The following is a 14,908-nucleotide window of genomic DNA, read 5'->3' as shown; positions in this document are numbered from 1 at the left end:
TCCTCAGGTGTTGCAGAGACCGAAGGAGTGGCTACTGATGTGGAAAAAGCCACTAAAGAAGCAGAGGTCTCTGAAACTGCTGCCAAAGTGGGGGAAACCACAGCTGGGAAGATGGAAGATGTGCACCGGAGGCACTTTAAAAAAGCGTGCGGGGACAAGCCTGCTCTGCTGAAGGAGAAAGGGTCGAGACACAACCATGAACTGGAACCGTTCAGTCAAGCGTTGCAGCAGTCCAAGAAAGGACATGAGGAGCATGTACAGAAGCCCAAGAATCAAAAAAGAGAGCTTGCTGATCATATAAAAACAGGCCAAATGTGGAAAGAAAAAGAAAGAAAAAAGAGAGGCCATGGGTGCGAAGGTGTAACATCCTCGCTCGTGAAAGAGAGTACCTGCTCAGGAGATGGGGAAGAAAGTCCCATATATATGATCTACTCCATAATAAACTCGTGTTCGTGACAAACAAAGCGCTGTTGTCCTGGGTCTGGCAGAATAAAGGGAAGACTGTAGGCCAGGTAGATGCCCTCTCACAAGCATCTGGGTTTGGTGCTAGTGTTCACCCCTATGGGCTTGAACAAAGGGGGGGGGATATGTGAGGCAGTGACAGGCCTCACGGCTGCTAGGGGAGAGAAGAGATATGGCAGGAGTTTCCATTTCTTCACTGTCAATCAGCAGGTCAGAGGCCGCACCAGGTGGAACAATCAGTCTTGGATAAAAGCCCAGTCCAGACTGTTAGGATGAAGGAAGAGTCTGTGAGCAACAGAGGCCTGGCAAGGCTCTGTACAAGTGGGCTCAGCCGAGCTGGCTGAAGGGCCACGGGGCTAGGTGTTAGCCTGAACTTTGGGGGACTCCGCGAGGTCTTGGAATCGACAGTCGCTAGGCCAGAGTCAGGAGGACTTCTGGGCCACAATCCCCCAAAAGGTACTGGACTTTGTTACAGCCTGGAAGTGCTGGATTGTTAGGCTGGGAAAAGCCGCATGTTCTTCCCGTGTGTGAACGGGACTTTCAGTGAGGTAGGGAGTCCCGCATTCAGGCAAGTCTTCAGTTTTTTTCGCCGGAGATAAAACCGTAGCATGCTGCGGTTTTCTCTTTTGCCTGATCAGTCAAAACGACTGAACTGAAGACATCCTGATGCAAACTGAACGGATTACTCTCCATTCAGAATGCATAGGGATAAAACTGATCTGTTCTTTTCCGGTATAGAGCCCCTGTGACGGAACTCTATGCCGGAAAAGAAAATCGCAAGTGTGAAAGTACCCTAAGACAGATTACATAACCATGGAATAAATTCAAGACCTTTATTACTGTCCCCAGGAGTGATTTGTCAACAGAAATCATGCCAGGCCTGCCACATTTATCTTCATGTATGCCAGATTTCTGCCTTGAATGAAGACAGAAATCTTTGGCAGCTCAGATTAACTGCTGGAGAATGTGCCTAACTTATGATGAGGCCTGCATCTCATCATAAATTAGGTACATCCTCAGCTGTGCAGGGAATATCATAGACTGGTGTAAAATGCTGGTCTATGATAAATTCCCCCCGTAGTTTCTATAAACCGTTAACTTATATAATTCGTTTGAGACATTCAATATGCTGATTGCACCTGTCACACTATTTGTTGTATTATACTGTTCTGCAGTAAAGAAATGTAACTGTCTTTGCACCACTTGTCTCAGTGTTGTGTTCGCCATCCACCTGCATTCTTACCAGAGACATAAACAGATCTCATAGGCCTTATGACAAACACCCCCAGGAAACACAGAATGTAAAGCTTGACTCTCCAGATTTCTGATGAATAGCAATTTTTTTGCCTCATCCATTTGCGATTTCTGCCTCACCCACTTTATCAATCTTCTTTGTACATTGATAAACCTAATGCTTCCTTCATACAATGTATAATAAAACTGTCTGCCCACAGTCACCACTAGGAGAGCTCAGTGCACAGGAGTTTATACAGTTACCATTGATTTCTATGTCAGCTGTAAATATGCTCTTTTCACTGAGCTCCCCCTGGTGGCAGTTCATGGAAAATGCCGTGAATCTATTTCAGGAACAAGTGAAGCTGTTCAGCGCCAGACCCCCCCAGTCAGATGGTCTGCCTCTATGGTAGATATGCCATTGAGCATTATTCTGTAACAGGCACTGCTAGCGCCACTGCATTTTTAAACAGCTGAACGGCGAGGGTCCCCAGTGTCGGACCTCCACCGATCAGATGTTAATGACCTATCCAAAGGATAGAGGATAGATGATCAATAAGAAAAAAGTGTATAACCTCTTTAACTTAATAATACTTTCATTTTTTTTTTTCATTTAACCTCTTATCAGAAATGCATCACCACATTGAATATCAGTGAGGATTTTGATCAGAATAATAAGGCCTGATGTGTCTGACGTCTACCCAGAAAACCTCAAACAAGCTAGTATGTCTGTCATTAATTATTTCTGAGCAACAACTGGTAATCTATATTTAACAGAAATGTTTTCCATTTGACTAAAAAGAAACACGATACCTTTTATCTAATCCCAAATGTGTTGACTAATCATGTAGTTAATTAGGATTATTGCACAGCACAGTTGGAAAATATACTTAACGAACTCATTTCATTTAAAGCATGCTACCATCACATATTCTTTTTTACAGACCTATACTCCATATAGGATCTCTAAGATTTGAAGAAGGCTATATTTTATAAAAACTGAAATATGGCTTTAAATCATTGCGAAATTGGACTTTGTGACTTTTTGGTCTGATTTACACAGAAATGTTGCACTATTTTGTAGTTTTATATCACTTACTCCAGTTTTGAAAAATTGGCATGGGTTAACCTGTCGAGATGATTTAAATAGTTTTTCTCTGGTCCAGAATAGGTCATCAAATCAGTAAGTGTCTGATACCTGACATCCCAACTGATCTAGAAATAATAACGGTGCCCGTTATTTCTAGTACTCAACCAAGTGGTGACTTGGCCCTCGCCCTAGGTTCTTCTGGACACGGCAGCTCCAACCAGATACCTAGTTCATCCAGTGGACCCTCATTACGGTTGCACCCAATTCGGTGCACCCTGAACAGGTGAGCATCACATATTCATCTTAATTTGAAGGACGCTGTTTCACCTTTACTTATTTACCCTATGAGCGCCTCTCTCATTCTGTGGCCACATATTTGCTGTATCCCAACTGATCAGCTGCCTTGGGCTGCTGTGGCACCAGGCACCATACATTAGACAACTCTGTACACTGTGTCGTAGACATGGTGGGATACTGCAGAGGTTCAATATTTCAGCGCCAGAAACTACGCAGTGTACAGAGCCTTATGCTTCCACTCCTTATAGCTGAATCTGGGGTTGTGGAGTGTGAACCCCCACCTATACAATACTGATTACCTATAGTCTTACTCCAGTAAAGAGGTGGTGTAGAAAGGTGAGTAATATCTCAAGACAGAAGTTTTAGACTAAGGCCTCTTGCACACGGCCATTGTGCAGCCGTTCCATGCATTGGGGACTGCAATTTGTGGTGTCTAATATACGGGCCACATCCATGCGGCAGCTGCGACAGATCCAGACCCATTCAACTTGAATGGGTCTGTGATCCGTCCGCACCACAAAAAAAAGTAGAACAAGTTCTATATTTTTGTGGTGCGGAGGCACGGACAGAAACTACGGAGTGCTTCCGTGGGGTTCCGTGCCTCTGATCCGCAACGCAGCTTTGGATTTATGACCCATTTAAGTGAATGGGTCTGCATCCATGATGCGGGGTGCACACAGGCTGTGCCCGCATATTGGGGATCCACTGCGGGCCGAAATACCGTCTACGGCCAGCAACGGCCGTGTGCATGAAGCCTTAAACAGGCACCAAAATTATAAAACATCCTGCAACATTTGGAGCGAAGAACGGCAATGCAGACTCCTGTAACATTGACTTTAAAAATTCCCCTCAGATAAATCTTCCCCTGAATTTTTATTGTGTTTTTGAATTTTTATTGCTGTGAATAAAGTTGTTAAGAGATCCCAGGAACAGCTAGCTCCATCTACAGTGAGACCATGAGGAGCCAGTGCAGAGGATGGGTGTAATAGTGGCCCTGATAAGATGTTTTGTCACTGTGTACTCCCTTAGGACTGTTGTTTCTTGGGGATCGGTGCAGTGAAAAAGTGGTTTGAAGAATCAAGCCAGAAGTGAAAGTATTAAATTCTCTCTTTACTTAGTGCAAAATATAACTTGTGGCACATCCATCAGTATTAAGTACAAAGTGCAGTTTCTGGCACCAGATGAGGAGGTATGGTGGGTGGTTATATCGCAATCAAATAGCACTAGCAGGCACTTGTGGATATAGGTGTCCGCCCAGAGCTACAGGCTTCATATTTGACTGGAATAGAAAGGTCTAGGTGATGGATGTCTGAGCTGTTGTCTCTTACCTGCAGCAGGGTCTGTAAAGCTGTGATTTAACTGATCAGTCTGCTTTCTAGGCACACTGAAGCTTTTTGGAAGCAGTGTTCTTGATTCTGGCAATTTCCATGAAATAAGGGTCTCACAGGAGACTAGGATACGGTCCCTTGGAGAAGGAGCTCTCAATTATGCTTCCTTCCTTCACTCTGGACAGAGTGCTGCCATGTTTTTCAGTGTTTTTTTTTTTTTAAGTGCCATTTTTGTGTTTTTTTTCAATGCATACATTGGGGGTCATTTACTAAAACCGGCTTTTCAAGCCAGTCTTAAATTCCTTCCTACGCTGCAATAAGATTTTAAAAAGGCCAATTTCCCTGGGTTGAGAGCAGTACTTAAGGGCATAGACTGGGGGCTATTGTCACATAATAATACAGAGGATTAATTGGAGAGCTTTAAATCTACCTTGGGTAATTATACTGCAAAATTTGTCCCTATAAACGGCTAAAATTAAACACCACATGGCTTACAGCTACTGTAAAAAAAAACTGCAATAAATTACAAAAGGGACATTTAAAAAACAAATCTGAGGGCTCAGCTGTAGCCTTTGAAATTTACGCTTAATAAAATCTGTAAAAAATAGATAAAATATGCAACAATACAAAATGGGTGGCAAAGCAAATCCCCAAAAATTTTTAAATATATAAATGCTAAAAAACCAAGGTCAGATCAGGCAGGTTTCATAAATAATGGTAATGGGGAGATGGTCACTAAAGGTCATGAAAAGGCAATGCTACTAAATGGGTTTTTTAGCAGAGAAAGGTGCTGGGACTGTTTGTACATCCAGTAATATGTTAAATTGGTTAAATATAGATATAGTCCACTCTAAGTTAAATAAGGCAAATGTGAACACGGCTCCAGGTCCAGATAAACTACACTCAAGAGTTCTTAAATAACTCAGTTATTGCTCTTATTTATAATTTTTACAGATTCTCTGGTAAGTGGCAAAGTGCCAAGTTAACGGCACAATGCAAAAGTGGTGCCCACATTCAAAAAGGGCTCTAGGTCTTCCCCAAGAAAATATAGAACAGTAAGCTTAACTTCTGTTGTGGGCAAATGTTTGAAGTACTCATAAAGTACTATATACAGGAGTATGTGCCTGTTAATAATATCAAAAGTGATAACCAGCATGGGTTTACCAAGGATAGAAGTTGTCAGGTTAACGTGATTTGCTTTTATTAGCCGGCGAGTAGAGATCTGGACAGTCTGGATATCTCCCGATGAAGCATGAGCGAAACACATTGAGGTCTCTTGGGTCCACAGTAATATTTAATATGTCTCAGCCTGGTATACTTTGAATTTAATATAGCATATGCACTTCACTTGAAGTTTGTATACAATAGCTTATATTTATCTGTTGTAGAAGAACATTTTTGATATTTTTCATTGTTTAGTCTTATGTATTAATAATTGCACTAGCATTTTTTTACATCATTTTTTCATTTGGCACTGCACAGTGTTGCACAACTTATATTAATTTTATGCTTTGTATACAATCATACTATAAGATACCTGATAATCATGGCCTAATACTTTTTATTATGAATTATTTTTAAATGTGAACCTATTAAAGGGGTTCTCCGGGATTAAGAAAATGAAAATGCCTAAATATTACTTTATTATAAATATATTCCCAAATATCTTTCATTAGTTATAATGGCTCATTTTCTCTGGGGAGCAATTATTAGGAGAAATAAAAATGGCCACCGTCCTATTAGTATGCACAAAACCTGTCCTAATCACAGAGGAGGATAAGTTACTTCACAGCAGTGAGGTAAAGAGCTGCCTCATCCTCCTCTCCGCTCTGCTTGTCAGGGATTATGGTCCTGAATACAGTTTAATATGATCTTCAGCTGAATCTCTGTAGGAATGTAGTTCATGAGGAGACATGAGGTACAGAGAGGAGGAGGGGATCTAGCCGGCTTCAGATCCAAGTTTTAAAATGGTTTTCAAGTTTAAAAATCGAAGCCTGAAGTTGTTCACTGAAGTCCCGCGAGACTTCAGTAATAATGAATTTCCTTCCCCAGAGCCTATACTTTTGAATGCTGTTTGGAGACGGAAGCTTTGAACGAATCGACATCGGATCTTGGATCAACACCACTGAAATCTATGCCATCTCAGAGCTCGCACACAGACTTAAATTAGGAGCATCCTTTGTTAGTGCAGAGGATATCATTGACCGCTGTAGAACGCTGGTCTTTGATAAATTTTCCCCATTATGTTGATGCAGGTTGGCTTGTTAATGTTGCAGGTTATGTGCAGACCTATTAACATGTTTCTAATGACAAGGGTTAAAAATGTGCACGCAGCCCTCCGGAAAACTGGAAACATATATTCAAAATCACACATACTCAGAGAGACTCCAGGTCAGAATGGAGGAGTGAGGTAAGAAGGTGCGTGACAGTAAAAAGATGTCACCAACTTATTCATTTTGACAGAACAGTTCCTCTCTATAGCTAATATTGACACTGACTCTATACTGAACAATGTTTCCTACTCGCATTGAATAGACATAGAATTTAAAAGTAGCTATGGCCTGAGAGGTTTCTCTTTCCTCTGGGGAAAGTACTGATCTTACTTCAGCATAAGTAACTGTAACCGAGTGCCTTTGATCATCTGCTTTCAGCGTTACATGTTTGGGATGATGACACAAGGGTGTAATAAACATCCAGTGATCTCACCGGGTCTTTTGTCTCATTAATGTGATCCGTGGGATATAATATTCCACTTCAAAATGAGGATTAGCAGGATGATATTCAATTTGTATCATGATATTTATAGAATGTGTTAAGCAGGGTCTGTAGACTAAGTGCCATGGCTGTAATACTTATTTTAAGCAACCAGTGCTCTCACACATATTTAACACTTTACACTACACTAGTAGTGTCTGCTGCTGAGCAAAGAGAGCTAGGTATATAATAATGGAGTCTGCTTACATAGTATTAGGTTACCAAAAACTTTTACCAGCTGTACCGCATTTGCCAACCACCCATAAGGGCAGATTTACTAATTTTACAGATGGCGTGAACTTGGGCAGTATAGACCTGCATCTGATTTATCACAGTGGCCACGGCTGGATGATAAATGTGACGCAGGACTAGACAGATATTTTTGTCTAACTCTTTACCACTTATACTTTGACTGAGGCTAGTTTCGCATCAGGCTGTCTCAGCACAGCCGGTGGATCTCTTTGCATTCCGACATCTTCGAAATGTGGCACAATTTTAGGGTAAAATATTGCATATTAGGCCACCCCTGCTTTTCCACATAGCCACACACATAGGGAGAGACTTGAAAAGCGCAGATGCGCTAGGGACAGTTTTGCTGAAAATGATTCATAGAAGAATATTGGAAAGGGAGTGTGAGGGGAGACTGCAAGGAGAGTGCAGGGAGACATTCTGTGTCAGTTTTACTTTATTTATTCCTACATTTTCTTATTCCTACATTAGCGGTAATCTAAGATATGTAATTCAATACCAATAAGAAGGAAGCCTTTATTATTCCAGTGCCAGCATGCCAACCAATACCATCCAGTCTGCACCCCTTAGGGGGGCCAGGTCTTAATGATGACCATCCTCATCTTTTGCTGACTTTATTTTTCCCAAATCATCTTCAAAGTTTCCATGTCCTAGAAAAGTCAGCAAGATGCAAAGAAGAGCTGAATGTTCCTGATGACATATTCTCATCAATATTAGATGATGTGGAAAAGGAGGAAAAGCATATGGCAGAAGAAGGGCTCCCACCCATAGGGCAGGAGTGCACTGGGGTTGGAGAAGTGGTTATACAAGAGCTGATTAATATTCAGTGTTTACTGCTCCGTGTGGCCATACACTAAGGCAGAGTGGCGTGGGTATATCTGATTTATAGCAATTTGTGACTAATTAATTCATAACAAATTGAATTTCTTGGTTTACTTTGGCGAAGTTGCCAAATCGAATTTTTCTAAACTTTGCTCATCTCTAAGTATTACTCATCTTTTTCTAGCCTACTTCTAAGCACAGTAGAGACATGTGTAGACCCAGCATGTTACATCTTATCTATTCTGAGACTTTTAAGCTACAATTTCTTACATAAATCACACGGAACACAGCTATGTCAGTGTAAGAAGGAAGCTGTGAGGAGGCACAGAGTCACAGGTGAGAGCGTTGAGAGAAAGGAGGGAACAGAGAGCACACTTCACAGGGAACACCTACTGAGCTGTGAACTTGTAGGTAGGTATGTCAGAGAAAGCAGTTCTTAAAAATAAAATAAGCCATACAGAAATCAGATAACAACAAAGTGCAACTTGAAGCTTACGAGGTTCATCAAATACGCCTAAAACTAAAAATATTTTATTTGTGACAAAAGTGGTCCAAAATCCTTGTTAAACCATCATGCATTTAAACAGAGAAGCACATGCTACCGAGATTGTGGAGTTCTAGCCTACTAGTCACACTTACCTTTTTAGAGCACTCCTTTGCTGTCTAGCTGCTTCAATTTGTCGTTCTTCATTTTGTTTTTGAATCCTCTCTTCCCAAGCATTTTTAAGTTCACAAGTTTCCAAAGCAAAAATTTCTACACGTATATATTGGTTGTTCATATTCTGTGAAGAAATAAGTGCACTATTGTGAAAATGTCTTTATCATTAGATAATCTTTCTTATGTGATATATTTGAAATCAGTTGCTCCTCAGCTATGGATGAAAAGTTACATAAACTAAGCTGAAAAAAGAGAAATGTTTTATTTTCTGGTTTCTCTTAACATCCTGGAATTATTTTATCTCATGCACCAGAAGGAAGAAGACTGGCATTATCTTTGTACAATTTCAGCTTAGTTTGTTTGAGAAGCCTTGCATCATTACTTGCACAGGTGTTTTCTTACAAACCCCACCTGCTTTCTGAATTATGCACTCTTAAGAAAATCTCCTGCTTTGCATATAAATGTGTTTGCTTTCAGTATAGACACGATAGACAAAAAAAAAATGAACAGCCTTTTTGTTTGCATTTTGTCTCTTTATGCTGTCAGTGTTGTCCGTGAAAAAAAGTGATATGATTCTCAATATCATAATGTTCCAGTAGGCTTTCTGCATCAGTCATATAGCTTGCAAAGCATAAGGTCTTAAAAGTATGTATATTACTTAGTAAGTGTCTTAATGTGTTACCTGAGAGAAGAATACATTAAGGTATAGTATAGTATAAAGGATTTTGAAAGAATGATGATAATGATACGGCCGAGAAATTGAGAAAGCCTAATTAAGCCTGGTTAATGAGAATTAGAAAACAAAGGGTGACCTCATCGAATTTGCTGGGCTAAATAGGTGAACCCACAGGCTGGGAACATCCCCCGGTCTGTGTGCTCTCCTGCTTAGCTCAGCAGGCATGATGTCATCACTGCATCACACCTTCTACTGGGGAGAGGATGATGTGCTCTGTTCATCTGGGGAATGGGGCTAAGTGAGCATTACTTATTATGTGTGAAAGTTTATTCAGCTGGTTAATTAGGATTAGAAAAAAGGGTCTGCTTTTTCCATAGAAAATCCCCCTCTTGTCTATGGTTTGTTTCTTGTGTGGTCCAGCTCAATTCACTTGGACAGACACAGCGGCTACTAGACTCAGGCCTGAAATTTGGTCCGGAGTCTGGCTGTTGTGTCATCCTGGGCTTAATTCCTTGGTCTGTGCTCTCCCCAGCAGTAGGAGAGATGCATTGCCCTCATTGAATCTGCTGGGCTGAGTAGGAGAGCCCACAGGCTGGGAACATCTCTGGTCTGTGTGCTCTCCTGCTCAGCTCACCAGCCATGATGTCATTACTGCATCACACTTGCTACTGGGCAGAGGATGATGTGCTCTGTTCATCTGGGGAATGGGGCTAAGTGAGAATTACTTTTTTATTTTATTAACACTACAGGGGCTTCACTATTGTAGATGAGCACTAAGGGAGCAGCAGTACTGTAAGGGTTTACTAAGGGGGCATGACTAATGTGTAGGGGAACTAAGAAGCTATCACTACTGTGAAGGGGCACATGAAAGGAGCACTAAGGTAGCATTCTACAATTAAGAGGGCACGAGGAGGGAAAACTACTGTGTGGGGTAATAAGGAGGCATAAAGGTAAAAAGTGTAAAGTAAACTCTTGACTCCTCCTCCTGTCTAGCACTAGTGAGTGGGAGGTTGTTTGGAGAGCATGTGAGTTCTTGACTAGCCACAGGAGGGGGTGTTGGAGGGAAGTTTACCTTGAGGGGGTCCATTCAAAATTTTGTGGCCCAGCATTTTCTATTTACGCTCCTGGTTGGGATGAGTATTGTTTTTTCTGTAAAAAAAGCAAACCCTTTTTTGTAATCTTGAACAGTCCCTTTAAGTCAAATTATTTTAGTAGCAATTATCTTAAAGGGATTGTCTGACAGAGAAGATAACATGTTGCATGGTGATAAGAGCATGCATACCAAGAATGCAGACATTAGGAGAGACATTTATTAAGACTTAATCTATCCCCTAAAGATAATTTTATATTATACCCTCTGTCACTGTAAAGCAGAGGGCTCTGCTAAGCTAAAATTGAAGAAAACTGTAGAGAAAATGCCATGCTTTTCTATATCACTGCAGTTGTTGTGCAGTGTACTTTACGGTATTGCCATAACTCTGTAAATTATAATATTCAGTGTTGATAGGTTGGCACTTCTGTGGATTGATACATAATGTACAGATGACCTCTCTGCTGTACATACTGAATTTCGGCTATGTAATGTGCCTTATAATATTACAAAGACTTTTAATGCTATAACACTTAGGCTACAATCCCGTGGGACACAGAGTTTTACTCACCATGTGGATAAGATTTTAAGAAAAATGCACACTGTGAAAAAATCTGTAGTGGGGATTTTAAAGCTGCATTTCAGTTGGTGGTTAAAATTCCCACCACAAAATTCACCTTTTGTCATGCAAAGGATAAAATCCACAGCAAAGTTTGCATGTAGATCATCCAAATTCAGCTGCTAATTTATCACTTAATTTTTCACCCCATGTACATATATCCAGGTAGTCTATGTGAAAAGATACCTAAAATAATGCACAAATAGTGATGAGCGGCAGGGGCAATATTCGAATTCGCAATAGTGAGCGAATATTTGGTAGAATATTCGTCATATATACGAGAATTTGCGAATTAAAAATTATTTTCTTGATCGCAAAAAATTGGCAATGTCATTTTCACATAATGCGCGCGAAATACAGGCGTGGGTCATTATAGCTACATTTTTCAAGCTAGAATTTTCATGAGACTGGAGAAAATGGTTGGCATGGCAGAATATTACAATAGCTTTATATTCAGATAGAGTGTTCCAATATTTGATGCGAATATTTTGGCGCAATACGTGCAACTTCACATTTTAACAGATCTGTCTACTTATTAGTGATTGGTGCAATAGGTATTGTCGTGAACTTGTGACATCACAGCACTATGTATATATGTATGTAGCATACATATATACATACATATATACATACATACAGCACTATGTATGTAGCATGTATGTATGGACAGCAGAACAATCAGCTACACTATATCACTATCTAACCTACACTGACTATCTCCCACTAACTATCTGTATTATATATATAAGCTAACTAACTATCTAATGTAATGACACAGGAAAGCAGAGAGCACAGCAATAACACTGCTGTCTCTCAGATCGGCAAAATACTGCATACAAGGGCTGCTGGTTCTTATATAGTAAGGGGTAGGCAACGTTCCTATTGGTTGCTAGGGATGTTGCTAAGCTCAGACAAAGACATTGCAGCCTTCTCATTGGCCCACAAGCAGGAAGGGAGGTTACTGATGAAAAAGAATCTAGAATATTCTAAATTACGAGTATATATCACTATATTCTAAATATTCGTGAATTTTCGAAGTGCCGATATTCGCTATTTGAATATTTGCGCCCAACACTATGCACAAACGGTTTGTCTAAAGAGCACATGCTTATAAGTACTTTGAACATGGGGTGCATATTTGAGAGGGCAAGTGAGTAAAAGTCACTAATTCCGGCCCACACTGTGACTCTTTTGGATTGGCAAGAGGGTATGAGGGGGCAGTACATTAAAGCAGTGCTCTGAAACAATGGCCTTCCCAATGGAAAAGTATTTAAGCTTACCAGCGGCTGTCAGAAATTTCACTGACACAAGGGAAAATAATGGTGACAATACGCAAGAAAGCAGGTGCAACTTCTGAGGCATAGAACATAAAAAATGTAAAGCTTAAATCCAACCTCTTAAAAAAGCAAACGGCTTAAAACAAAAAGAAGTATCTCTCAAATTTTGAAAGACCCTCCATTCCAGCATCAAGTATCCTGTGCCTGGTGTTACCGTGTGCTGCTTCAGGAAAACTCACTACTGAGGCCAGTAAATGGCTGCAGAAGTCACAACTTTATCACTTCTGGCCCACCAGTGGTAATGAGAGCCTTAGTGTTGGAATAGAGGGGTGTCAAAAGCAGTTTCCTGTCCCTCACTCATTTTTTAGGAGGGTAGACAACTCCTTTAAGTATGGCTCTTCAAGAGATGTTAATTGAAAGTCCTGTTGGTGGAAATTTTAAGTGCAGCAAATAAGATCAATAATATTTGGGTGACTCTGAGGCCAAAATGAGCTAAATAAAATTATGGTAAGGATCTCCAAGGCTGAAATGAGTACAGGTTAGGCTACTTTCACACTAGCGTTCGAGCGGGTCCGTCTGATGTTTCATCAGACGGATCCGCTCCTATAATGCAAACGCTTGCATCCGTTCAGAACGGATCCGTTTGCATAACAGTTTATTTCAGATCTGATTTTTCACTTCGGAAAACTCAGATCCGACAGTATATTCTAAACACAGAAGCGTTCCCATGGTGATGGGGACGCTTCAAGTTAGAATATACTGAGAACTGTGCACATGACTGCCCCCTGCTGCCTGGCAGGTGCTGCCAGGCAGCAGGGGGCAGACCCCCCCCCCCCCTCCTGTATTTAACTTATTGGTGGCCAGTGCGGCCCCCCCTCCCTCCCCAGTATTAATTGTAACCAGTGCGGCCCCCCTCCCTCTATATTCATCGGTGGCCAGTGCGGATATTAAATATGAGCAGTGCGGTCTCCCCCTCCCTCCCTCCCCAGTATTAAATATGAGCAGTGCGGTCTCCCCCTCCCTCCCTCCCCAGTATTAAATATGAGCAGTGCGGTCTCCCCCTCCCTCCCTCCCCAGTATTAAATATGAGCAGTGCGGTCTCCCCCTCCCTCCCTCCCCAGTATTAAATATGAGCAGTGCGGTCTCCCCCTCCCTCCCTCCCCAGTATTAAATATGAGCAGTGCGGTTACCATGGCAGCCAAGACGCTATTGCAGTCTTGGCTGCCATGGTTACTTAGCAACAAATAGAATCATTATACTTACCTGAAGAGCTGCGATCTATGTGACCGGCCGGGAGCTCCTCCTACTGGTAAAGTGACAGGTCTGTGCGGCGCATTGCCTATAGACCTGTCACTTACCAGTAGGAGGAGCTCCCGGCCGGTCACATAGATCGCAGCTCTTCAGGTAAGTATAATGCTGCTATTTGTTGCTAAGTAACCATGGCAGCCAAGACTGCAATAGCGTCTTGGCTGCCATGGTAACCGATCGGAGCCCCAGCGATTTAAACTGGGACTCCGATCGGTACTCTCCGCTGCCACCAATGATGGGGGGGGGGGGGAGAGATGGGAGGCCGCACTGATCACAATACTTTGAATCCGCACTGGCCACCAATGAATAGAGGGAGGGGGAGGCCGCACTGCTCATATTTAATACTGGGGAGGGAGGGAGGGGGAGACCGCACTGCTCATATTTAATACTGGGGAGGGAGGGAGGGAGGGGGAGACCGCACTGCTCATATTTAATACTGGGGAGGGAGGGAGGGGGAGACCGCACTGCTCATATTTAATATCCGCACTGGCCACCGATGAATATAGAGGGAGGGGGGCCGCACTGGTTACAATTAATACTGGGGAGGGAGGGGGGCCGCACTGGCCACCAATAAGTTAAATACAGGAGGGGGGGGGGGGGGTCTGCCCCCTGCTGCCTGGCAGCACCTGCCAGGCAGCAGGGGGCAGTCATGTGCACAGTTCTCAGTATATTCTAACTTGAAGCGTCCCCATCACCATGGGAACGCCTCTGTGTTAGAATATAATGTCGGATTTGAGTTTCACGATGTAACTCAAATCCGATGGTATATTCTAACATAGAGGCGTTCCCATGGTGATGGGGACGCTTCAAGTTAAAATATACCATCGGATTGGAGAAAACTCCGATCTGATGGTATAATCCTGACTTTACATTGAAAGTCAATGGGGGACGGATCCGTTTGAAATTGCACCATATTGTGTCAATGTCAAACGGATCCGTCCCCATTGACTTGCATTGTAAGTCTGGACGGATCCGTTTGGCTCCGCACGGCCAGGCGGACACGAAAACGCTGCAAGCAGCGTTCGGGTGTCCGTCTGCTGAGCGG

General features: G+C 42.1%; 1 protein-coding gene across 1 annotated transcript in view; it reads right to left on the bottom strand.

Moving 5' to 3' along the window:
* Positions 1-8,870: 8,870 nt before the first annotated feature.
* LOC120991495 (protein FAM240B-like) overlaps positions 8,871-14,908 on the bottom strand; it is a 97,946-nt gene continuing 91,908 nt past the window's right edge. Inside the window, exon 2 of the mRNA XM_040420302.1 lies at positions 8,871-9,017. Within this exon, the coding sequence (XP_040276236.1) occupies positions 8,871-9,014 (144 nt within the window). The 5' untranslated portion in view covers positions 9,015-9,017. The remainder of the gene's footprint in view (positions 9,018-14,908) is intronic.

The sequence above is a fragment of the Bufo bufo genome, chromosome 2, assembly GCF_905171765.1.
Source record: "Bufo bufo chromosome 2, aBufBuf1.1, whole genome shotgun sequence".
In the NCBI taxonomy this organism is placed as follows: domain Eukaryota; kingdom Metazoa; phylum Chordata; class Amphibia; order Anura; family Bufonidae; genus Bufo; species Bufo bufo.
The sequence above is the reverse complement of the archived record's forward strand: the minus strand, read 5'-3'. Positions and strand labels throughout refer to the sequence as shown.